This window comes from Larimichthys crocea, chromosome X, assembly GCF_000972845.2.
Source record: "Larimichthys crocea isolate SSNF chromosome X, L_crocea_2.0, whole genome shotgun sequence".
Taxonomy (NCBI): domain Eukaryota; kingdom Metazoa; phylum Chordata; class Actinopteri; family Sciaenidae; genus Larimichthys; species Larimichthys crocea.
Window position 1 is genome coordinate 7173451 of NC_040020.1, and position 23775 is coordinate 7197225.

Genomic DNA, 23775 nt, shown 5'->3' on the forward strand with positions numbered 1-23775 from the left:
ACAACACGCAAAGAAACAACACGCAAAGATACAACACGCAAAGAAACAACACGCAAAGATACAACACGCAAAGATACAACGCGCAAAGATACAACGCGCAAAGAAACAACACGCAAAGAAACAACACGCAAAGATACAACACGCAAAGATACAACACGCAAAGAAACAACGCGCAAAGATACAACGCGCAAAGAAACAACACGCAAAGAAACAACACGCAAAGAAACAACACGCAAAGATACAACACGCAAAGATACAACGCGCAAAGATACAACGCGCAAAGAAACAACACGCAAAGATACAACACGCAAAGGAACAACACGCAAAGATACAACACGCAAAGAAACAACACGCAAAGATACAACACGCAAAGATACAACACGCAACGGTTTGTAATGTTTAAATCTATGTGACACGCAACAACACGCAAAGAAACAACATGCAAAGATACAACACGCAAAGAAACAACACGCAAAGATACAACACGCAAAGAAACAACACGCAAAGAAACAACACGCAAAGAAAACACGCAAAGGAACAACACGCAAAGAAACAACGCGCAAAGAAACAACGCGCAAAGACACAACGCGCAAAGAAACAACACGCAAAGAAACAACACGCAAAGAAACAACACGCAAAGATACAACACGAAACGGTTTGTAATGTTTAAATCTATGTGACACGCAACAACACGCAAAGAAACAACACGCAAAGAAACAACACGCAAAGAAACAACACGCAAAGATACAACACGCAAAGATACAACACGCAAAGAAACAACACGCAAAGAAACAACACGCAAAGATACAACACGCAAAGATACAACACGCAAAGATACAACACGCAAAGATACAACGCGCAAAGAAACAACACGCAAAGAAACAACACGCAAAGAAAACACGCAAAGAAACAACACGCAAAGATAGAACACGCAGGGATACAACACGCAAAGATACAACGCGTAAAGAAACAACGCGCAAAGATACAACGCGCAAAGAAACAACGCGTAAAGACACAACGCGCAAAGACACAACACGCAAAGATACAACACGCAAAGAAACAGCACGCAAACAAACAGCACGCAAAGAAAGAGCACGTATGAGTCGTAATAATAATTTACACTAATTGAAAATCATTAAAGATTGTTTATATATTAATTATGAACTTTTCCAATTTTAACTTTTATTATTGTAACTATTATCAGTTAACTCATCAGTGCTGTTGCTATGGTTACGTCTGATTAGGTTAAACTGATTCGTCCATCTGCCAGCCAATCAGGGACGAGTATCGGGTGTGGTCGTGGTTATTTAAAATCCAAACATGGTTTTGTGTCGGACTCACATGAACAATATTCAGATTTCATTATTGAAAACAAACAAACAACATTTCTGTGTGTTGTTGTTTTGTCTTTAAATCTGTCGCTGTGTCTCCGTCTGGATCTTTTCCAAACCAGCAGGGAATCCCTGAACCTCTTTCTGCAGAGCCGGCACCTCCCTCCTCCTCCTCCTCCTCCTCCTCCTCCTCATTTGATGTTCTGCATTGCAGTGCCAGCCGTCCTCCCCCTCCTCTCTTCCTTCAGGTTGATCTCTGCAGCAGTGAACAAACAGCAGGGCGATCCTCTCTGCCTGACACTGAACCTCCTCCTCTTCCACCTCCTCCTCCTCCTCTCTGTGTTCTCCTGATGCCACAGCGCCCTCTACAGGGCAGTCAGCGCCTCCTCAGGTTTCTAAATGTTTATCATTAGCAACAAAAGCAGCCCAGCCGCAGATCACCGAAAACAAAGAACACATTTTTAATTTGAATCATTTGTTGTTTTCAACGTGACATCAGAACATTTCATTATGAGCACATTAGCCTTGCTCTTCCATCGAGCATAAAAAACAGACCCATCATACGGTCAGCTGACAACCAGCCAGCGTTACATGGTGGCTAATGTTTTCCAGGTTCACGGACAGTCCTGAGCTCCACATGTTGTCACCTGTGAGGACCTCCACCTGTCAAACATCTGAAGTTACTATGAAGCATCACGCTGACGTGGACAGATCGATGAAATCAGACGTGGTAACGCTGCGATAATGACGGGACGTTTAAATGTCATCCACTCTGGAGGATCGCCACAAAAAGTGAAGTAACTTCCTGTTGACTGTGGCGCCCCCTGTGGACAGAAGCAGAAGTGTTTGTGATGTTTATGTCTGTGCTGAATGACTCGACGGAGCCGAACGTCCCTTTTAATGATGATAGGACGTATTAATATTCAGGGTTAAACATGTGACACACCTCTTTGTGCCGGTCAGCGCTGGGTGTCATGACAGCAGGTGAAGGCTGTCCTCTGATTGGCTGCGTGTCCTGGGATCACCCGTTGCCGTTTGCAGTCAGAAGTGCTGAGTGGACCCTCCTTTTTAAAGCCCCACCCGGCCGGTTCATGGCCTCCTATTATTTAGCAGATTTGTTTTTGCGTCCTGGCTGAACCTTCTAGTGTGAGCGGAAAAAACTGCAGCTGGGATCATATATGTGCCTCTGCAGGGACGCCGGGGGCATAACCTAACAAATGTGTGGGGTCAATTGGTAAGGACTGCTTTCTGTTGTGTTGCTTGTGCAGAGGTTGAGTGGAGGTAGAGTACTGCTAAGTTGTGTGCCGAGGCGATGGAGAGCCTGGATGACGTCGAGCAGGACTCCACGTCGTTCTACTTTTAAACTTTCACACAGAGAACTCGGACTCTTGATGAATTTAAGGCAAGTGTGTCAAAGAAAGTTGGATGAACAACTTAGCAGTACCTCTATTCTCTGAGCGTTTGTGGAAATAAACTTCTGACTTGGATCACTAAGTTTTGGATGAATGGTTCATTTCACGCTGAAACGGACAGAAGGGAGCATGGTGACGTTGCTGATGATGATCGGCTTGTTTGTCAGATATGAAGAGTGAGCTCCTCTGTTAGCTGTTACCGGCCGGGCGGACGAGGACAATGTCAAAGTTACCTGCATCCTCCTCCGACTCTAAGGACGCCGGTGAGCGGTCAGTAACAGACAACAGCAAAGATGTCTGCTGGTGAGGAGGTTATAGGCTGTAGGGAAAATACTTTAGATTTAGAACGAGGACTTTTGAATTGAAGAGCTGAAGGTAAGGCACTGAAGCTGCTTTTATTAGATGATCTGCGAAGAATCAAGGAGGACCAGAGAAACACGAGAAGACGAAACACGAGGAGGCTGAAGTGTGAAAGGTAACATCGAGGTCAGCAAGACGCCAAAGAAACTCTCAGATCTTGAAGAAGAAGATGGTGGCTGGAGAAGAAAAAAACTCTTCATTAAAAGTCAAGATGCAGTTGAAACGTCGAGGAGGAGACAAAGCTGAACCGGAGTTAATCACGAGGACAATGAAAAAGGATGAGGGCTAAAGGGAGGGGGAGGGGGAGGGCAGGGTCAGCTATACAAACAATGTTACCCTCGGTACATTTAACATCGAGCCCCACAGGCGACAACAATGGCGTCAGTAAAGGCCCTTCCACGTCTACACGTTGCTAGATTTCTCTTTGGCTGGTTTCAGTGTGCTCGAACAGCACAAAGTCCAACAAACAATCGAGAGGGGTTTTTCCATCGAGCTCAGCAGGTCCCAACTCGTCAAAGACACAAAGGTCGCGCAGCACGACTGTTTGTCAAGACGCTGAAGGACGTTTGCTCTGAGCGCCGAGGTCCTGACCGGCGGTCCAGCCCGGCGGTCCGGCCCGGCGGTCCAGCCCGGCCTCGACCGACTAGGTGAAGCTGAAGCTGCAGCAGGAGTGAGAGAGGCCGGCCGCTGACAAGAGAACGTCGACAAAAGTTCTGTTACAAACTTCAACAATCAGTCGACTCAAAGAATTCAGTCGTTGTGAAGCAGAAAATATTTCCAGGTTCTAGTTTCTTCGTGTCTTCATCCACGTTTGAAAGTAGAACAAATGTTTGGGACTGTTGTTACTTCGACACCATCTCGGTTCTCCAGTGTTCTCCATACTCACATGATATTAGATTAATTTAACCTTCTGCTTGATGGATGATGTTGACACAATGACAAACTTCATCCTGACCACAAAAAGCAGAACATGTTCCATCCTGAAGTTCGGCCTTTTGTTCACGTTTCTAATCGTACATTCGTGTCGTCGTCTGTCGTTACTCAGTTTAAAGGATGTTCTCTGTTAGTTTTCATTCTTTTCTATTTCAATTCTTCCCAAAACAAAACTTCTGAAAATGAGACGATGTTTTTGTATTTTCTGCGGATGTTTCCAGATTCTTTAGAACTTCATCAGGATCCGTTTGTGTCGAAATATAAAATGACGTTAGAGCTTCACATCACATTGAATTGAATTCCCCTGGAAAGTTGTTGGTGTGTTGTTATGCTGGATGTGTCCTAAAGTGTCTTTGTGGTGTTACATACAGACATGATATCGTCTCCTGTCTTTGAATGACTCTTGTTGCTCCTGCAGGTTTCCCAAGGGGACGCTACTGAGAAGCTGGCTCACCAAGTCGCGGCCCAGGTTGCTGCTGCTGATCGCAGGGTTGAAGAGGCCTCAGGTGACCCTCATGAGGAGGAAAAGGATGAAGCGCACAAAAGTAGCAAAGGCCACGTAAGCGGTAAATATGGCTTATGTTGCATGGAGGAATGCTGAACCCCACCAACCACGAAAACACTGGGACGGTTAACGCGGGACCAGGTTACGTCTTCTCACGAAATATTAGTCACACTTAATCTGGACTGCCGTTTAATTTTAACATACGAGTTCGAGAAAGATGGGAGTCGATTAATTAGAGTCTTCTGAAACTTCAACCAGCTGGAGGTCGATGGGTTTCGTGTTTAGCTTGTGGTTGTTGACATCATGAACATCTGTGAAACTTTCAAACTTTGACGCGTCCATCAAAAACCCGACGTTTGCTCTCTTTCAGAACCTGCAGCCGAATGCCCCACTTCACCTGAGTCCTTAACGGAGAGGATTTGCTCGTTAGACATGGAAGACAAAGAAAAGGAAGACCCGTGTGGTGGATCTTTGCCCCAGCAACGAACTAAAATCCAGGAACCACAAAACAGAGTGAAGCCAGAGGACGAACCACAGAGACCGAGACCTCCAGACTAATCCGGATTACACCTCAAGACCTGGACTACCAGCTTCACCCACGTTCATCTGTTTTGGCACATTAGACTGTGGTGACTGTGGCTTGTACCTCATTCCTCAAAGACAAACCCAGCTGTTCCTGTCTTCTGAGTTCAGACTCTTTCAGCTGCTGATTAAACTGACGGGACGCCAACTCCTGCCTCACACTCTTCTGTCATATCAACACAAAAAACTAAAGAACAAGGTTCTTCATCAGTCAAATCAATTTGTAATAGAAATGAACGGAATCATCAATACTGTGTTTGCAGGCAAGTTCGCAGACTTTCAGGTTTAGAGGATGACGCTTCATGTTTGTCCGTCCTAACCGAGCCACACTGGAGTCTGGATGTGTGATGATCGGACTTCACCGAACCAACGTCATCTTTGGCTGAGGCGCCTCAGGAGACGACGGTTTGACGTTTCCACTGATCGTTAGAAAAGCAGCTACGCTAATTTAAACCAATATCTAGCTGAAGGCATGTTTTAATAACTAATAACTTAAGAAACTCGTAAGTTGAGGAAGGTTTCAGTCACAAATTTATGTTATGATGCTTAAAACAAGATATATTGAACTATTTAAAAGATCGCCATAGTTTTGCAGTTTAACCGTTAGCTTTAGAAAGCTCAGAGAATCAAAGTCGATCTGTTTTTCTTACCAACCATTTTAAGTTTCTCCAGATTCTCTGAGGCGCCGTCTCGACGTTCAAACTGTTGACAGATGAATCGAACACGGTAACGCTTTAATTAAATCGTGACATCGACCTGCTGTAAAAAGTGAAATCAAAGTAAATGAGCCGCTGACTTCATATAAAGTGTTACTGAACATTTGTACTGATTAACAGGATGGCTGAAAGATCACGACACATTTCAGGTTCTGGATGTTTTCACTGGTTTTGTTTCTGCTTCTCTTCGCCATGTTGGCTTGTTTCTGCTACAGAAGAAGACGAGCCGTAAAACTGAAGCTGAGGTTTTACGTGGCAGCGTGGCTAACGTGATCTGACGGGTCAATTCTTCAGCACTTTGTGTATTTTGCTGGTTCGGAGCCGTTAGCCGCTAACGCCACGGATGCTGTTAAAATGTTTGTAACATTGTTTGCTTCACGCTAACGCTGTCATCAAGAAAGAAATTCTGTAAATGAATAAAAACGGACACGTAATTCACAAGAATGAATCCTGAACGACGTCGTACGTTTGACGCCTTTTCATTCGCTGCCTCACTGTGACAAGCTAACGTTACAACGATTAGCATTTTACACAAACAACCTTTTTCCACCTGTGGCGTCGAAAAACGTTTTAACTCGTTCAGCCTCGTTTATGAACGCGCCTACAGAGGACGACCAGTTTCACCACGACAGCTCTGTAGCTAACCAAAGCTAGCTCTGAGCTAACCAAAGTTAGCTCTGTAGCTAACCAAAGCTAGCTCTGTAGCTAACCAAAGCTAGCTACAGAGCTAACCAAGGCTAGCTCTGAGCTAACCAAGGCTAGCTCTGTTAACCAAGGTTAGCTTTGTAGCTAACCAAGGCTAGCTCTGCTAACCAAGGCTAGCTCTGAGCTAACCAAGGCTAGCTCTGTAACTCTTTGTTTCTTTATATGACAGCGACGAGGCAGACAGGAAGTGATGCACAGAGCGGTGTGATGTCGCTGTAACCACGAGGAATGAGCAGGCGCTAATTAGCCAGCTAGCACAGTTTAGCCAGTTAGCTGCCATCTACATGGTAGCATCGTTAGCCAGTCGCTAAATTATTAAAAACATTATTTCACAGAGTCAGCGTGCTAACGTGCTAACTAGTCTCCGTCGTTTAACCGTCGACTGTACGTTTGAACTGTGACGACACTTTGACTCGGACAAACGTGGTTTCATCTGACGCGACCTCTGATGATTTTGGACTTCCTGCGTTCTGTGTTGACGTGACTCTGATGTTTTGAAGTTGATGAATAATAAAGTGATTCGCTGTACAAAGCTTAGTTTTTTTCATTGGATGATTTTTCCACAGAACTGTAAAAACTTTATTTTATGAGAACTGCAGTGAAACGTAGAAAAACCTGATGGACGGTTTGATGAGGAAATGTGATTTGAATCTTTAAAAATGACAAATAAACATTTTGATAAAGAAAAAAACTTTCTACTTTTATTTATTTATGAGTCTGTATGCTAATTAAGGGGGCGGTCCTAAATCAGTCTGAAGCACTAACGCTATCTGTGGGGACGTCACGGAGACTACGTCCAGTTTTAGACAGTCTGCGGGATGTCACGTTGTCATTGGTCAGTACATTGAGCCTCACGTCTGTTTTCATTGGTTTATTTTTTATTAATTACATAAATTAGTTTCTTCTTTGTCGTTCATATTTACAGTGTTGATTGTTAGACTGCTCGTCGTCATGGTTACTTGGCGCTCAGTCTCTGTTGGACGGTTCTGTATCGCAGCAGCTCGGACTCAGAGACGGACGGAGTGAAGTTTTCCAACGCTGATGAGAAATCCTGAGAGGAGAGGACGACAGGTGAGTCCTCTGAGTCCACACCTGAGAGAGGAGAGGAGGGGGGAGAAGGTGAGGGGAGACATACGAGCACTGAGAGGCTGAACCGTCTCTGATGTCACTTCCTGTCTCCTCACCATGGTCGATCAGAGCCAGCTTCCTCTTGATGGCGGCCGTCATGGCATCTGAGCAGAGAGCGTACAGGTCGGCGCCGGTCATGTGACCTGGGCAGCGGTCCAACACGTCCTGCAGGTCGACCGAAGAGTCCAGACGGAACCTGAAGACCACAGAGTGACATCACATGATGACATCACACAGCACGCTGTGACATCAGCATGAGTCTGCGTCCAGCAGGGGGCGCTCTTACTTTCTGAGCACGGCCTGTAGAATCTGCAGCTGAGACGCTCGGTCCTCACTGACGCCAACGAAGACGAGTTTATCAAACCTGAAGAAGACACACACTTTACACCGCCGTGTGTGTGTGTGTGTGTGTGTGTGTGTGTGTGTGTGTGTGTGTGTGTGTGACCTCTGACCTGCCGGGCCTCAGCAGTGATTGGTCGAGCAGGTCCGGACGGTTTGTGGCTCCGATCACAAAAACTCCGACAGACGAGTTCAGAGCGTCGAGCTCAGCGAGCAGCTGAGACACAACCCTGATTTTCACAATAAATCACCATGCTGACTTTCACAATAAAACACCAGACTTTCACAATAAAACACCATGCTGACTTTCACAATAAAAAACACCATGCTGACTTTCACAATAAAACACCAGACTTTCACAGTAAAACACAATGCTGACTTTTACAATAAAACACCATGCTGACTTTCAAAATAAAACACCATGCTGACTTTCACAATAAAACATCACACAGATTTTCACAATAAAACACCACAGACTGTCACCTGACCTGGAGTCAGTGCAGGTAAACACTCACCTATCTATCACCCCACCAGAGTCTCCGCTGCGCCCCCTGCTGGGAGCCAGAGAGTCCAGTTCATCAAAGAAGACGACGCAGGGAGCAGCTGAGCGCGCTCTGTGGAACACTGAACACACACACACACACACACACACACACACACACACACACCTCTCTGAATTAATTATGATAATGAGATCTGTGAAGTCTGGTGCTGCCCGACTGCAGCCCCCTCGCCTCACCCTCTGCAGTCAACAAACTCTCGTTAAAGTCTGATTAACAGCTGATTACACTAATTAATCAGATCGTTATTGATTCATTATTATTTATTTGAAAGTTTCTGAACTGAACGTCGTTAACGAACCTTCTCTGATGTTTTCTTCACTCTGACCGACAAACATGTTGATGAGCTCCGGACCTTTAACACTGAAACACAAACAACACGACAGGTGAGTCTACCTGGTGAAGGTGAGTCTACCTGAGGAAGGTGAGTCTACCTGAGGAAGGTGAGTCTACCTGAGGAAGGTGAGTCTACCTGATGAAGGCGAGTTTACCTGAGGAAGGTGTGTCTACCTGGTGAAGGTGAGTTTACCTGATGAAGGTGAGTCTACCTGATGAAGGTGAGTCTACCTGGTGAAGGTGAGTCTACCTGATGAAGGTGAGTCTACCTGATGAAGGTGAGTTTACCTGAGGAAGGTCATGGAGCACTCAGTAGCCACAGCTTTTGCCAGCAGAGTTTTTCCTGTCCCCGGCGGTCCGTACAGCAGGACTCCAGTCCGGTTCAGGTCCAGAGACAGAAGTTCTGGACGCTGCAGAGGAAGCTGGACTGTGTCCAGGACCTCCTTCTTCACCTGCTGAAGACCTCCAACGTCCTCCCAGCGCACATCAGGGATCTGTGGACACAGCAGCTGGTTAGAGGACAGAGAGGACTTAGGAGACAGGACAGAAGACAGAGGACACCATGTGATCACCTGCGGGGCTCCGATGGACGTGGACTGTGCCTCCTGCAGGGCCTGCAGGGCCGAGGTGAAGTCCTGGTTCGTGATGGTCGCTCCGCTGGAGCAAAGCTCCGCCTCCTGCTGACCAGCACTGCAGGAACAGGAAGTCACATGATCACAAAGCCTGAGCTCTGATTGGTCACTTTGTTAACATGTTTCGTCTCACCAGCTGAGAATCAGCCTCCTGCAGGAGGAGCGACCAGCTGCAACGAGGAGAGCCACGAGGTCCCCCAACACAAAACCCTAAACGCAACAGAGTCCAGAATCCCGGCACAGGTAGAGTGGAAGGAGGAGAGAAAACGATCAGGACAGAGCGAGGACGAAAAAACTGAGAGTCATTAAAGGCAGCAGTGAATTCATCAGTGATGACGGGCGGAGCACGAGGGTCACTGAGGGGGACATGATCTGAGAGGACAGGCTCAGAAATCTGGAAACTGAGAGTCCAAGGAAATAACAAGGTCCTGGTCTGTGTCTTGGTCCTGGTCTGTGTCCTGGTCTGTGTCCTGGTCTGTGTCTTGGTCTGTGTCCTGGTCCTGGTCTGTATCTTGGTCTGTGTCTTGGTCTGTGTCCTGGTCCTGGTCTTGGTCCTGGTCCGTCGTACCGTGGTAAGTTTGGCGAGCCGGTCCAGGCTGACGTCCTGGCCCAGCAGGAGGTCTCGGCTCAGGCTGGTGAGCATGGAGCGCCGCTGCTCCTCGGTGGGACTCTCTAGCTCCACCTGGTGGACGAACGCCGCCACGACACTGGCAGACAGAGTCCGCGGTCTGCAGACCGTCGCCACGACGACCACACTGAAACGCCAAGACAACCCAGAATCATCCAAGAGTTTTCACAAACTTTCAAGGATTTCAAGGACCTGTGAGGACGATGTTGCTGTGAGGCAGTCGGTGACCTGCTGGGGGCGCTGTGGAGCAGCTGGCGGAGCACGGCGGGGACCCTGCCGTCCTCCTCGGCGCCTCCTCTAGGGCGGAGGAGGAGCTGCAGGTTCCTGAGCAGCAGCACGCACGGCCGCACGGCGTCCGCTCGCTGAAACGCCGCCGCCAGCTTCACCTCCGAGGCTGCAGGAGAGTCCGCGCACAGACTCACACAGTCCACCTGCACAGGTGAACAGGAAGCGTCATCACTGACTGGCATTTACAGCGGCCAATAGCGAGTGAGTGTGCAGGTTAGACCTTCCGTCGTACCTTCAGCAGGTGGAGGTTCAGTCTGCGGCTCGCCGCGCTCACCGCCGCCACTTTACCGCTTCCTGCAGGGCCGTGAAGGAGGACGGTGCATCCGGACAGAGAGCCGCTGCGGGCAGACACAACGCTGACATCACTGATCACATGACATCATGACCGCAGAGCAGGCAGCCCCCGGCCGACAGGTGAGTTACCTGTACCGCAAGTGCGGCAGGACGATCCTGCAGAGGAGCTCGACGGTCTTGTTGAGTCCAGGAGGCGACAGGCCGCTCCACAGAGACGCTCCGTCCACGGGGCAGCACGGGACGGCGCTGTGGGTGGACGCTCGCTGACGAGACAAAACAAAGAGGTCACACCTGTGCTCAGGTGAGCTGTGTGCTAACGAGCTGCAGAGCAGAGGTCGGAGGTCACCATGTAGAGCGAGGTGTGCAGTCTGTCGGCCAGGTGAGGAGCTCCGTCTTCTTCTCCTCCTGCAGACGGACACACCTTCTGCACCCTGAAGAACAGCGCCGCACACCTGAAAGGTCAGAGGTCACAGCAGAGCATCATCAGCTGAGGACGCCGTGCAGCGTCTCCGGTCTGCAGCTGACGGGCCGGATCAGTACCTGAGGACTCCCTCTGACCTGGACTCCAGCAGGTCCGGATGGTTTTCAGCTGGAACCGTCAGGACGTCTCCGAGGGCGACCAGCCTGCACGAGAGCCGCCGTTAGCCTGCTAATGTTAGCGTGCTAGCAAGTTAACATGTAAAGACTCATAGACCAGCTAGCATGTTAGCATCACAGGCTAGCAGTTCTGACCTCGGCGTGTTGAAGTGTTCAGACAGCACGCCGTCGCACACGCTCACGTTGGTCGTCAGCGGAGACGCGACGGGCGCGACGTGAAGCTCGCTGGCAAACGGCGGCGAAGCAGAGCGACAGGAAGTGTCAGAGCGACAGGAAGTGTCACCGCCGGGCGCCGCAGGAGGTCTCCACCTCTAAGACACGAAGACAGGAAGTGAAGTCATTACTCAGTGACCTTTCACAATAAAAGCCTTATTGTGAAACTACCCAATACTTCCTGGATACTTTTCACATTAAAAGGTGTGTGTGTGTGTGTGTGTGTGTGTGTCTGTGTGTGTGTGTGTGTGTGCAGCTGACTAACCATGCTGCTAAAAACCTGGGCGTGGTACTAGATGATCGTCTTTCTCTCTCTGAACACATTTCCTCCGTAGCGAGGTCATGTCGCTATGCATTGTACAATATTAGAGAAATCAGACCGTACCTGACCCAATATGCCGCTCAGCTCCTGATTCAGGCTACAGTCAGCTCCCGCCTCGATTACTGCAACTCGCTCTTGGCTGGCCTACCTGCTTGCGCGATCAAACCTTTGCAAATGGTCCAGAATGCCGCAGCGCGACTGGTTTTCAATCAACCTAAAAGGTCACATGTCACCCCACTCTTCAGCGACCTGCACTGGCTGCCTGTAGCTGCCAGAATTAAACACAAAGCTCTGACGCTAGACCTCTGACCTGCCGGGCCTCAGCAGTGATTGGTCGAGCAGGTCCGGACGGTTTGGTGGCTCCGATCACAAAAACTCCGACAGACGATTCAGAGACGCGAGCTCAGCGAGCAGCTGAGACACACCCTGATTTTCACAATAAATCACCATGCTGACTTTCACAATAAAACACGAGACTTTCACAATAAAACACCAGACTTTCACAATAAACACACATGCTGACTTTCCAATAAAACACCATGCTACTTCACAATAAAAACACCACATGCTGACTTTCACAATAAAACACCACGACTTTCACAGTAAAACACAATGCTGACTTTTACAATAAACACCAGACTTTCAATAAACACATGCTGACTTGCAATAAAACCCTGCACTTCAAAATAAAACACCATGCGACTTTCACAATAAAACATCACACAGATTTTCACAATAAAACACCAACAGACTGTCACCTGACCTGGAGTCAGTGCAGGTAAACACTCACCTGTCCATCACCCCACCAGAGTCTCCGCTGCGCCCCCTGCTGGGAGCCAGAGAGTCCAGTTCATCAAAGAAGACGACGCAGGGAGCAGCTGAGCGCGCTGTGGAACACTGAACACACACACACACACACACACACACACACCTCTCTGAATTAATTATGATAATGAATCTGTGAAGTCTGGTGCTGCCCGACTGCAGCCCCCTCGCCTCACCCTCTGCAGTCAACAAACTCTCGTTAAAGTCTGATAACAGCTGATTACACTAATTAATCAGATCGTTATGATTCATTATTATTTATTTGAAAGTTTCTGAACTGAACGTCGTTAACGAACCTCTCTGATGTTTTCTTCACTCTGACCGACGAACATGTTGATGAGCTCCGGACCTTTAACACTGAAACACAAACAACACGACAGGTGAGTCACCTGGTGAAGGTGAGTCTACCTGGTGAAGGTGAGTCTACCTGGTGAAGGTGAGTCTACTGAGGGTAGCCTGAGGATACTGAGGTGAGTCTACCTGGTGAAGGTGAGTCTACCTGAGGAAGGTGAGTCTACCTGATGAAGGCGAGTTTACCTGAGGAAGGTGTGTCTACCTGGTGAAGGTGAGTTTACCTGATGAAGGTGAGTCTACCTAGTGAAGGTGAGTCTACCTGATGAAGGTGAGTCTACCTGAGTGAAGGTGAGTCTACTGTGAAGGTGAGTCTACCTGATGAAAGGTGAGTTCTACCTGATGAAGGTGAGTTTACCTGAGGAAGGTCATGGAGCACTCAGTAGCCACAGCTTTTGCCAGCAGAGTTTTTCCTGTCCCCGGCGGTCCGTACAGCAGGACTCCAGTCCGGTTCAGGTCCAGAGACAGAAGTTCTGGACGCTGCAGAGGAAGCTGGACTGTGTCCAGGACCTCCTTCTTCACCTGCTGAAGACCTCCAACGTCCTCCCAGCGCACATCAGGGATCTGTGGACACAGCAGCTGGTTAGAGGACAGAGAGGACTTAGAGAGACAGGACAGAAGACAGAGGAACACCAGGTGATCACTGCGGGGCTCCGATGGACGTGGACTGTGCCTCCTGCAGGGCCTGCAGGGCCGAGGTGAAGTCCTGGTTCGGGATGGTCGCTCCGCTGGAGCAAAGCTCCGCCTCCTGCCGACCAGCACTGCAGGAACAGGAAGTCAATGACACAAAGCCTGAGCTCGGATTGGTCACTTTGTTAACATGTTTCGTCTCACACCAGCTGAGATGTGTGTGTGTGTGTGTGTGTGTGTGTGTCTGTGTGTGTCTGTGTGTGTGTCTGTGTGTGTCTCTGTGTGTGTGGGTCTGTGTGTGTGTGTGTGTGTGTGTGTGTGTCTGTGTGTGTGTCTGTGTGTGTGTGTGTGTGTCTGTGTGTGTGTACCTTGACCCTCAGTGTGCAGGTCTTCTCAGGGATCTCGTCTCCGTCCGTCATGTTGAACCACAGCGTCGCTGATATCAGACCCACCTCGTCCTGGTTCTGCAGGTTCTGGTTCTGCAGGTTCTGGTTCTGCAGGTTCTGGTTCTGCAGGTCCAGGCTTGGTGTCGGTTCCACCACCAGCACCGACACCAACCGCTCTCTGCAGACCCCGCTCGGCCTCGACAGCTTCACCCACTCGTGGTTAAACAGGCCGAGCCGGAGGATCAGCTGTTTGCTCACCAGCACACAGCTGTCCAGGTCCACGGCAGCGCCCCGCTGACCTCTGACCCCGACCCAGCTCCGAGCGTCCACCACGCGTACGTCCAGCCGGCACTCCAGCGCCTGCAGGACGCCGGACAGCCCCGAGCCCAGCAGCGCCCTGCTGTCCAGCAGAGACCGGCCCGCTCCGAGGCCGTCGGCGTAGTGAGCGAAGTCCGACACGCAGAGCGTGAGCGGCCGGCAGGGCGGCCCGGCTGCCGGGGTGTCCACCGAGTCCCAGCAGTCCGTAAGAACCAGAGCCGTGTCTGCGGTGATCCGGCCCTGCGTGACAGGACTGCAGTCCAAAACCAGCAGCTCCAACAGCTGCTGCTGCACCTGGACAAGACACAACATCAACACAGACATCAGGTGGATCAGAGGACTTCAGGTCTTCACTGAACATCTTAGATTAAAGATTACAGAGGCTGAGCACGACCAGAACATCTTCTGTCTGCAGCACTGATGATGATGTGTGCACAGGTGCACTTCCTTCCTCACGCTCCGGCCGTCAATCAGACGCTCAGATCGGTCAAACCTCCACAGACAGCCTGAAGTGTCCCTGAGACTGTCCAGGTGGATTCACTGATCATCTACCTGTGTGTTCTCACTTCATGAACCAGCTTCTAAATCTGACTCACAATTTACACCAGAAAATATAACGACAGCAAGAAGTTTAATTTGAGAGACAGACAGAGACAGAGAGACAGACAGAGACAGAGAGACAAACAGACAGACAGAGACAGACAGACAGACAGAGACAGACAGAGAGACAGACAGACAGAGAGACAGACTCACCTGTCCCTGTCGGAGACTCTCACCTGTCCCTCTTGGACTCTCACCTGTCCCTCTCGGAGACTCTCACCTGTCCCTCTCGGACTCATCTGTCCCTCTCGGAGACTCTCACCTGTCCCTCTCAGACTCTCACCTGTCCCTCTTGGACTCTCACCTGTCCCTCTCGGACTCTCATCTGTCCCTCTTGGACTCTCACCTGTCCCTCTCGGAGACTCTCACCTGTCCCGGGTCCTCTCCCTGCAGCGGGTGCCGGGGCAGCAGCAGCGGGTCTCCTTGCCGGGCCAGCAGCCACTGTCCCGGGCCACAGAGCTCCAGCAGCCCGCCGGTGAGCGGCTCGGATCCGGTCCAGCGGAGGCTCTGCCTGCTGCGGGCTCCCAGCACCACCCGGTCCAGGTCGACCGGCTGCAGAGCCCGGACAGTGCCCGTGCTGCCGAGCCGCTGCAGCCCGTGGTGTCGCATGAAGAAGCGGCTGGTGAAGATCCGGACCCGGCTCCGGGACTCCGCTCCGGCCCAGTCCGCTGTCTGCTCCTCGGGGGCCGGGTGAACGCGCAGCAGAATGCCCGGCCTGCCGGGGCCGTGCGGCGGCCGCTGCGGGGTGAAGAGGACGGTCGGCGGGTCGGCGTCACTGCGGAACACGAAGTCCAGCTGAGACCTGAACACGAACACGTCCAGAGGACTCAGGTGAGCCGGAAACCTGTCCGCGCGCCACAGCTCCACCTGCGCCTCCATGTTGGCCTGCGTCATCACCGCACTGTGGCTTCCGGCGTGACGTCACCGCCCCCTGCCAGAGCCCGCCCCCTGCTGACGTCACCACAACAACAATAAATATCTAACGTTTGAGAGTCCTTCAAAATAAAAGCAGAGAATTACATTTAAACATACATGACATATACCAGAGAATTACATTTAAACATACATGACATATAAAGCATATTTATCACAATGCCTTGACAATATCAATCAATAACAAATGTAGCTTTTGTAAAAGCTGAACATGTAACTCATTTATTTTATGGTCGTACATTCTGGAAAGAACTTGAGAACTTTAAACTGTGAACATAAAAACATAAAATCAGCGCTGAGGGAAAAAAACATTATTACTTATTTCGAATACAAAGAAAAGAAACTGTGTATTATTGTCAACCTCTATATTTTATTAGGGAACTTTCACATCCATAAATGCAAATGACAAGATTCATCATTCCAGCTGTTTTTGACTGAAGTTGATTATTTTAAGTCTCTTAAGTTAATTACTAATAAAAAATGTCTATCTATAATGAATATTCATGCAGATATGTTCAACCAATGACCGGTCACAACAATTATAACTAGAACTTTATTTATATGTAAGATTACAAGTAAGTTTTATTTTTGCTTTTCTGTTTTTCTGCTTATTATACTATCACGTAACTCTGCGGGTGCTGTGTTACTATTGTACAATGTGAACCGAACTCTTATTGTTTGTTCTTTCTATCAGCTGATATGATCATGTGACCACAGACTCATTTTAAACTTTAAAGACAATAATAATAAAGAAACACCTCAGAGTGTAATCCCACTGTGTAACTATGTCCAGCTGTACTTGAGTATTTGTTCTGATTACATTAGACCCAGCAGCAGCTGATATCACTGCCTAGTCCAGCAGCAGTCAGCCCAGAACCAGAACCAGAACCAGACCCAGCAGCAGCTGATATCACTGCCTAGTCCAGCAGCAGTCAGCCCAGCTCGGCGTCTGTCTTTCAGCCTTTTATTTCACCAAGCTCTCACCAACCACTAAAAGTCAGTCCCACATTTACTCTTGTTCTTCTGTGTTAGCTGCAGCAGGTTTCCAGGCTCAGGAGGTCATTTTCCAGGACCTTTTAAAGACTTTTCCAGTGATCAACATGTTCCTGCCTGTGGGTGTCTGATACAAACCTGTACTCACCTGTACTCACCTGTACCTGTCACAGCAGCTCCATCTGTTTGTGTGCAAACATGAACCATCAGTGATCAGCTGTTTGTTATAAAAATTAGGGTTACACAGCTAGTTGGATGTTTTAACTTATACAATGTTTGTTCTTATATTACATGTCCTCAGGGCACTTCCCTTTATTGCTGTTTTCCTGAGACTGGCAGGGTCAGGTAAAGTTCAGGTTAATGTGTAAACAGAGGGATTTGAGAACAGAATGAGTCAGGGACAGGTCAGAGAGGTGACATCTAGATTGGGGACATACTGGCTACTCACTTGGTGATATGTTGAAGAAAACTGTTTAAATGCATTATATGCAAATTGACTGTTAACAATTCACAGGGGTTGAGACAGCCCATCTTCAGGAAACTGTATAAGAACCAACTGTTAACGCTCCTCTGGGAGCCTTTTCTCTGTAACCCCTTTAGTGTGTTGCACTGTGAAACGCTCCTCCTGTACAAGAACAATAAATTCAACTTAAACTTCGATGCTTTGAATCCGATCCTCCTTATTTAAGGGTTTTTCACTGTTAGCTGTGTGAGCATACTCTGTAGACAGGCTGGAGCTGTCAGCTGAAGTGACGAGAAGGAGACGGGGATGCAGAGCTGGATCTGAAGACGGTACAAACCATGAAGACAGTCTGTTACCGTGGACGGCTGAAGACAGACAGGAAAGCATGGAGACAGAGAGGAGGAACGACAGGCAGCAAAGGAAACGTGGACCACAGGAGTCAGAACCAGGTCGCTGCAGGAAGAACTCTGCGAGCTGAGAAACATTTATTTATTCATAAGGATTCACTTTGTAAAGTAACAAGCATCAATAAAGTCGATCTGATCTGAACAGACATGAATATCAGCTCTGATATGGTGATAAGTTATAGAGCGAGGTCTGGATTCAGATCGGGTCAGGTCTTTGTGTTTACTGAAGTGAGAAAGAATGACAAGACGCCCTTCCACATGACCAAGACTTTACTTCACAGCTCAGTGCCCATCGACCCTCCGTACAAACACAACATGGGCTCCAACCACCAGCAGAATCCAAGCAGGTATAACGTCCCCTCATGGTTAACCCTGTTTTTCTCATGCGTTAAAAAACAGGCATAGTGCCAACACATTGGAAACAGAAGGTCAAAGGCTCGAGATTTACACTTGGCAAGATAAAAAATAAAGATGTCTTTATGGGAAATGATTCTATTATGTACAATTCAGAGCATAAACAAAATAAAAACACCCAGAAAATAGAATGATTAAAGCATGCCCATTGTCACACCATGAGGAGGAGGCAAGCGACCGAGCTATTTATCTTGTGTTCACATCCAACTCTTCTCTTCATCTGAGACGTAATGAGTACAGGATATAGTCAGGAATCTTTATTAACACGGGTCAGGCAGTCAAACCAGTCCAATTCTGTTTGTGCCAACAGGAGAACTATATCAAATTATTTAAAGGTACAGATTTGTGTACATGTTTTCCCTCTACTGACTCAAGTGTATTTGTGATATACTTCACCATGCAGCGTGATCCAAGCAGGGTACTGTCAATAGAAGAATAGTATAGCTGTGGACAAGCTGGGATATTTCTGTGTAAGGTGAGAGTCTCTGAAACTGGACTTGTTGGAGGCCGTGGTGATGATGATGACTCTCAGCTCCAGAAACCAGTTAAATCTGGGATTGACCGGGGAGCAGCAGACGTACCCATAGCACCATGGCAGCAACGCTCCTGTACGACAGTCAGTCAAGATTACTGGAAGCCCATGTAGATAGTTCAGTAAGCTGTCCTTGGATATAAATATAAGAGGTCTGTATACATACATCGAATGAATTGAAGGAGGTCATTGAAACGTCTCAGTCTAATATGGAACCAGATGAGAACCTTTGAGGCGTAGCTTGTCCGAAGACTGATTATACACAAACATGTCTCAGTGCTGAGTCTCTTTGTATTATCTAGCGGGCACCACCTTCTCTCGGGCATTTGGCTTCCCCTTAGACGCAGCGGCTGGTTTGGGCCTGGTCCTGGCGGGCGTGGTGCCAGAGGTGGTCTGGGCGGTGGTGGCTTCCTGTGAGGCGCTGCGGCGCATGGTTGATGTTGTAGTCCTGGGCGGTAGCATGGGGACAGTTGGGGCTCGAACCGAAAGGGGCTGCCTCGACGGACATACTCTCTGAGGCGAGGGGCTGTCAGTCCTGCAGTGGGTGGAGCTAAGGCTGCGGCGGGTTCCAAACAGGACTCGCAGGGGCATTCGAGGGCTGCCGGAGGGGGCAGGGGCAGCAGAGGGACGAGGGCAAGAGGACAAGGATCTGGGCGAGGCAGGTTTGGATTTCCGCTGAGTGCTGAGAGTGCTGAGTCCAATTTTCTGATTCCTGTGGACAAAAGAGTAAAATGAAGGTGTTATTACTTCAAAAACATTTGAGAAACTGCTTCAAAGTCTCTGAAAGAGAAATGATCGTACCCGTTAGTGAAGGAAGATGATCCTTTGGTAGTGCTGGAGTCTGGGAAGGAGAGAGGAGACGGAGCAGCAGCGAGCCCCACTGAAGGTCTCTTTATGGGGGTGATGGGCCTGGGGATCCTGCTCCGGCACTCCTTGGAGCCTTGCTCTTCAGTCGGTTTGAGGCGGGAGCTCCTCCTGGACTCGTCCGAGGTATGCGTGTCCTCTTCTGAGCCAGTGGTGGACAAAGTTTCCGAAGCCCTCCGACGCTCGTCGTCCCCGGAGGATAATGACGATGACGTCCCAGACAACATCCTCCTCCTCATCCAGCGACCCTGTTGCTTGTGGACCAACATGCGAGCCAAGTCCAGCTGCCTGGCTCGCTGCTGAAGCCGAGCCCGAGCAGAGAGGGAGGAGGACTGCTCTGAACCCGAGTCCTCTTCAGAGATAAGTACTGGGATTCGGCTTCGGATTCTGGGCTTTACGGTAACTGGTAGGTCTGATCCGGTTGTCTGAAGCTTGGCAGCTTCTTCACTGGATGATGGCTGTCTCATAGGTTCTGGTGACAGATCTTTACGTTCATGAACTGGTGACGTGGCCTCTGGAACAGCCTCCAAAGACTGGGCCAGGATAGTCGACGGACCATTCTCAGTATTGGGGTGTTTGTCAACCGGTATAGTTTGGTCTGGCACAGACTCCTCTGGAGACTCTTCTGTCACCGGCACTGCCGCCTGCTCAGCGGCATCATCCTCCACAGCTGCTGCCTTCATGATGGCTAAGACTTCCCGGTCACTGTCTTTGGCAGAGTGACCATTGGAAGACATGACATTGAGGTGTGATGTCTCTGCGATATGGATGAAAGTGCGCTCGACTTTGGTGAAGGGCGGTGATGCGGGAGCGATGGGAGTGGATGGCCTCAGGTCTGACCTGAGAGCAGGGGACAAGCGGCCGGTCTCAGAGGGCTCAGCCTGAATCGCTTCCCCGACCAGGAGGCGGTCGTTACGGGAAATGAGGGCACACGGCGTGGCCAACTCACCCTCTAGAACATGATCTCCACCAGAGGGAGACTTGCGAGTGTCTCCAGGTGAGAAAAGGACGAGGGTTTTGGAGGCGTCCTCGAGGTCAGGGTCTGCATCAGCAGCAGAGGCGTGCTCCCTCTGGCCCCTCTGGTCCTCTGCCATTAGCGTTGAAGGCGCAGCGTCTTGGCTGCGTTCGGTGCTCTTCTGACTTGCCTCACTGTTGGACTCACTCTTTGTGACATCATCATCCTTTGGCCCTGGAGATTCTGGGACTTCTTTGTCCGGCGTGGCAAAGCTCCGGCGCTGAGGCAAGGTACCGGTTAGCATGACGGTGAGGAAGTCGGCCCTCTTCGCCTGAAGCTGAGGAAGGATGTGGAAATGTTCCTTCTCGTCGCTCTGGCCTTTTGTCCGATAGTCTGGGGAGGGCGGCGACGCGGTGCTCTGCTCCGTGGGCGACAACACCTGAAATGCAACACAACTGAATTAACACAAAACAAGACAGGAGTCCACTGTGAACAGAAACATGGATGGAGTTTACAGAGGGAGCTTCTTGAGCTCGGACACAGCAAGACCTTTGAGCGTTCATGACCAATAAACGATGTGGAATTCATGAATTCTGTCCATATTTATCAAACAGCTAAAATAAGATAGTAACCAACACCCGAGTTCAAATACAGTTCCAGCAGAGCTTAATAATTCACATTAACTTCAGTCTTTCCCAAGTTGAACCAAACTTTTGAAACATTAACAATGAAGCCGTCACTGCATTGATACGTTCAGTACTCTCTTGGAGTTCGTTGGATTCTACCGACAATATCACAATGTAGTTCAGCGTGCAACAGTTTCTGCACGACCCACTAAAAAACACTAAACTTGCTTTCTAGCTAACTGCTTTGTGACGACGATGTTTTGTTACTCGTTAGTCTCGTTACTGTCGATGTTTTAGAGGAAGCTGAAGACGTGCAGCATTGTTGGGCGCCACAAATAAAGACAGCAGGAACTGATGTATTTGCCCCCAAAACCATTTTAATGTCATTTTGGTTGTACACAAGCTTTTCAAGATTGTCTAGATTACATACATTGATATAAAAGGCACAAAAAAATGCATTGCAGAGTTTATCCTTAGACAGCACGCAGTCTGATATCAGGTGATTTTCAAGTGTTTCCCTTCATAAAGATTTAACATACAGCCTGTACATACATACTAAACCCCGCTAATTATCATGCTATTAGAGATTAACTGCAAACCTAATTACTTTCTACATTTCTGTATATATGTACACAGTTATCATTTGGATTTACAAAAAGTTTAAAATACATGCTTCACCTGTAAATTATACAAGCAGTACTGTACAATCATATAGTGATAGAAAAGAAACGTAACTGTGTTTGTACACGTGGAGGACACTCACGGATCATCACTGCTTAGCTTAGCTTAGCTTAGCTTAGCTTAGCCTAGCACCACCAACAACAAATCCACATGGTGTCTATTGTTTCATGAACAGATGATTGATTCACTTCAGCTTCACTTCTTGGTTTTAGCAGGACTGACCAGCCCGTTAGCTGATGAGATTCATGTGAAAGTAGAAGCTTTTGAGTTAACGACACCTGGACCAAACTCTGACGCTCAGAGATGAAGCTGATGCCAAACGACAAGAAGAATCAACACAGACTGAACGGCTGAATGTGTTTTATCTGTACATATCACCCTGTTATTCCATAAAGATCAGCACTGACACACGAGCTTCAAACCATCTGTACGTTTGTAGAACTGTAGCGTGACTCATGACGTGTAAATGCTCTGTGACATTTTAACACTGTCGCTCGTCTGAAGACAGAAACTTCACTGAATAAAAACCTTCAGCCTGATTTTTTGTTTGACTTGTTTGATTTGTCGACATGAGTTCAACTAGCATGACACGAACGTGATAATGTTCTTAAACCATCGAGGTGTTTTCAAGTGATGAACTTCATGAACTTAGTAATTAGTCACCACACAGTAGCAGTGGTACCTTGAAGAACGCGTTTGTATGGTTGATGTTTTACATTTGTGTTCTACTTTTTTAGGGGGTTACGTGAAGTTGAAACATTTTGTCCTGAACATGTAAAGATTTGAAGCTCTTCTTAGATTTGACGGATGAATAACCGCGCCTCAAACAGTTCATGAACTCCTCTCTCGTCCACTCAAACATCTCGCTGACTCTCACAGAAAACGATGTTTGACGGCGTTGTGAAGAGCAAACGAAACACTGGATGAAAACGTTCATGAGAAAAGATGCGATGGACTAAAAAAAAAGCTCCGGCTGCTTCGCGTCATGTTGACATCAGCTCGACAGCTCTGATCCGTGAGTTTCTCCTCTAACAGCGGCATAAGTTATTTACAAAAGAATCACAGACGTTTCTCAGTCAGAGGTTATATTCACCGTGTTTTTGTTGTAATTACAGTACAGTGCTGTTTTCAGTCATTTTACAGTCAGAGGTGCATGTCGTACAAACAGTAGATCTCATGCAAAGAGTGGCGACAGTCGGTAAACAGTCTTTAACGCTGCCGATTGTGTTTTTTTTAAACTCGGTGTCGTCGGCAGAATAAGCACACTCGAAGCTTTTCACGGCCTGTTTATAACCGAGTGTGCACGGCGGCGTTCACGGTGACGAAACATCGACACGTATCAGTGACAATCTTGTACGGTAGGTGGATCATTTTGCGAGCGTGCAAAATAAAGTTCAGTTAGCAGCTAGTCCACTTCATACATTCTCTGAGTGGTTGCAGTGTAACACTTTGCTAAATATATAAAACGGCTGAACTCAGCACAAAGCAGCGTGAAAACAAAGTGTCAGAGCGGGACGAGCCCGCCAGCGCCTCAAGCTTAATGAAACAGGAAGTGGTGCATATTTAGTTAATGTAGCCCTTTAACACGCTGAGACAACAACCGTTTGGCTTCACCGTCCGAGCAGGTCGCACTTTGGAAGTGACGACATTCAACGTATCATTCAACTCAAGCCAACCATCACAATGAGCGCCGACCCAAAACCAAACTGAAGACGTCTCAATGGAGACGTTCATTCAAAGTGTGCAGACGATGACTCAGACCAATGAGAGCTCTGATGCAGCCGATGGGGCGGAGTCACGGACACGTAAAGACACCTGGATGCAGGTGAGACCTCCACCGGCCGAGCCGCTAACTTCCTGTTTAGCCCTGTGCTAACTTGAACGTGGATAAAAATACAGATGTTCCTTTCGCGAGG

General features: G+C 48.5%; 2 protein-coding genes and 1 long non-coding RNA gene across 5 annotated transcripts in view; 1 reads left to right on the top strand and 2 right to left on the bottom strand.

Annotated features, from left to right (window-relative positions):
* Positions 1–7400: 7400 nt before the first annotated feature.
* Positions 7401–15929, bottom strand: pex6 (peroxisomal biogenesis factor 6). The gene is made up of 18 exons (XM_019272793.2): positions 15361–15929; positions 14056–14685; positions 11482–11657; positions 11290–11373; positions 11096–11201; positions 10879–11012; positions 10688–10793; positions 10396–10598; positions 10108–10294; positions 9673–9749; positions 9480–9597; positions 9196–9401; positions 8873–8934; positions 8527–8635; positions 8125–8241; positions 7959–8036; positions 7729–7868; positions 7401–7636 (listed from the first exon to the last, which is right to left on the bottom strand). Exons 1-18 carry the CDS (start codon positions 15883–15885, stop codon positions 7500–7502), a joined length of 3195 nt encoding a protein of 1064 aa, XP_019128338.2. The 5' UTR covers positions 15886–15929; the 3' UTR covers positions 7401–7499.
* LOC113746566 (uncharacterized) lies at positions 13048–13226 on the top strand. The gene is made up of 3 exons (XR_003462957.1): positions 13048–13086; positions 13124–13142; positions 13177–13226. It is a non-coding gene; the product is annotated as an uncharacterized LOC113746566 (long non-coding RNA).
* Positions 15930–18236: 2307 nt separating the features above from the next.
* Positions 18237–23775, bottom strand: part of ttbk1a (tau tubulin kinase 1a) — a 52472-nt gene continuing 46933 nt past the window's right edge. For all 3 annotated transcript variants that reach the window (XM_019272808.2, XM_010752733.3, XM_010752734.3), the window contains 2 exons: positions 19535–20991; positions 18237–19445 (listed from right to left, as the gene is read on the bottom strand). In XM_019272808.2, coding sequence (XP_019128353.1) covers positions 19028–19445; positions 19535–20991 — 1875 coding nt within the window. In that variant the 3' untranslated portion in view covers positions 18237–19027. The remainder of the gene's footprint in view (positions 19446–19534; positions 20992–23775) is intronic.

What these genes read in the sequence shown, in the direction of transcription:
- pex6 (XM_019272793.2), bottom strand. Translation starts at nt 15,885, where the DNA reads ATGACGCAGGCCAACATGGAGGCGCAGGTGGAGCTGTGGCGCGCGGAC. An exon ending in CGTCCATCGGAGCCCCGCAG is followed by an intron (nt 9,402 to 9,479) that starts GTGATCACATGG and finishes CTGTGTCCACAG; the next exon opens with ATCCCTGATGTGCGCTGGGA. An exon ending in CTACAGGCCGTGCTCAGAAA is followed by an intron (nt 7,869 to 7,958) that starts GTAAGAGCGCCC and finishes TGTGGTCTTCAG; the next exon opens with GTTCCGTCTGGACTCTTCGG.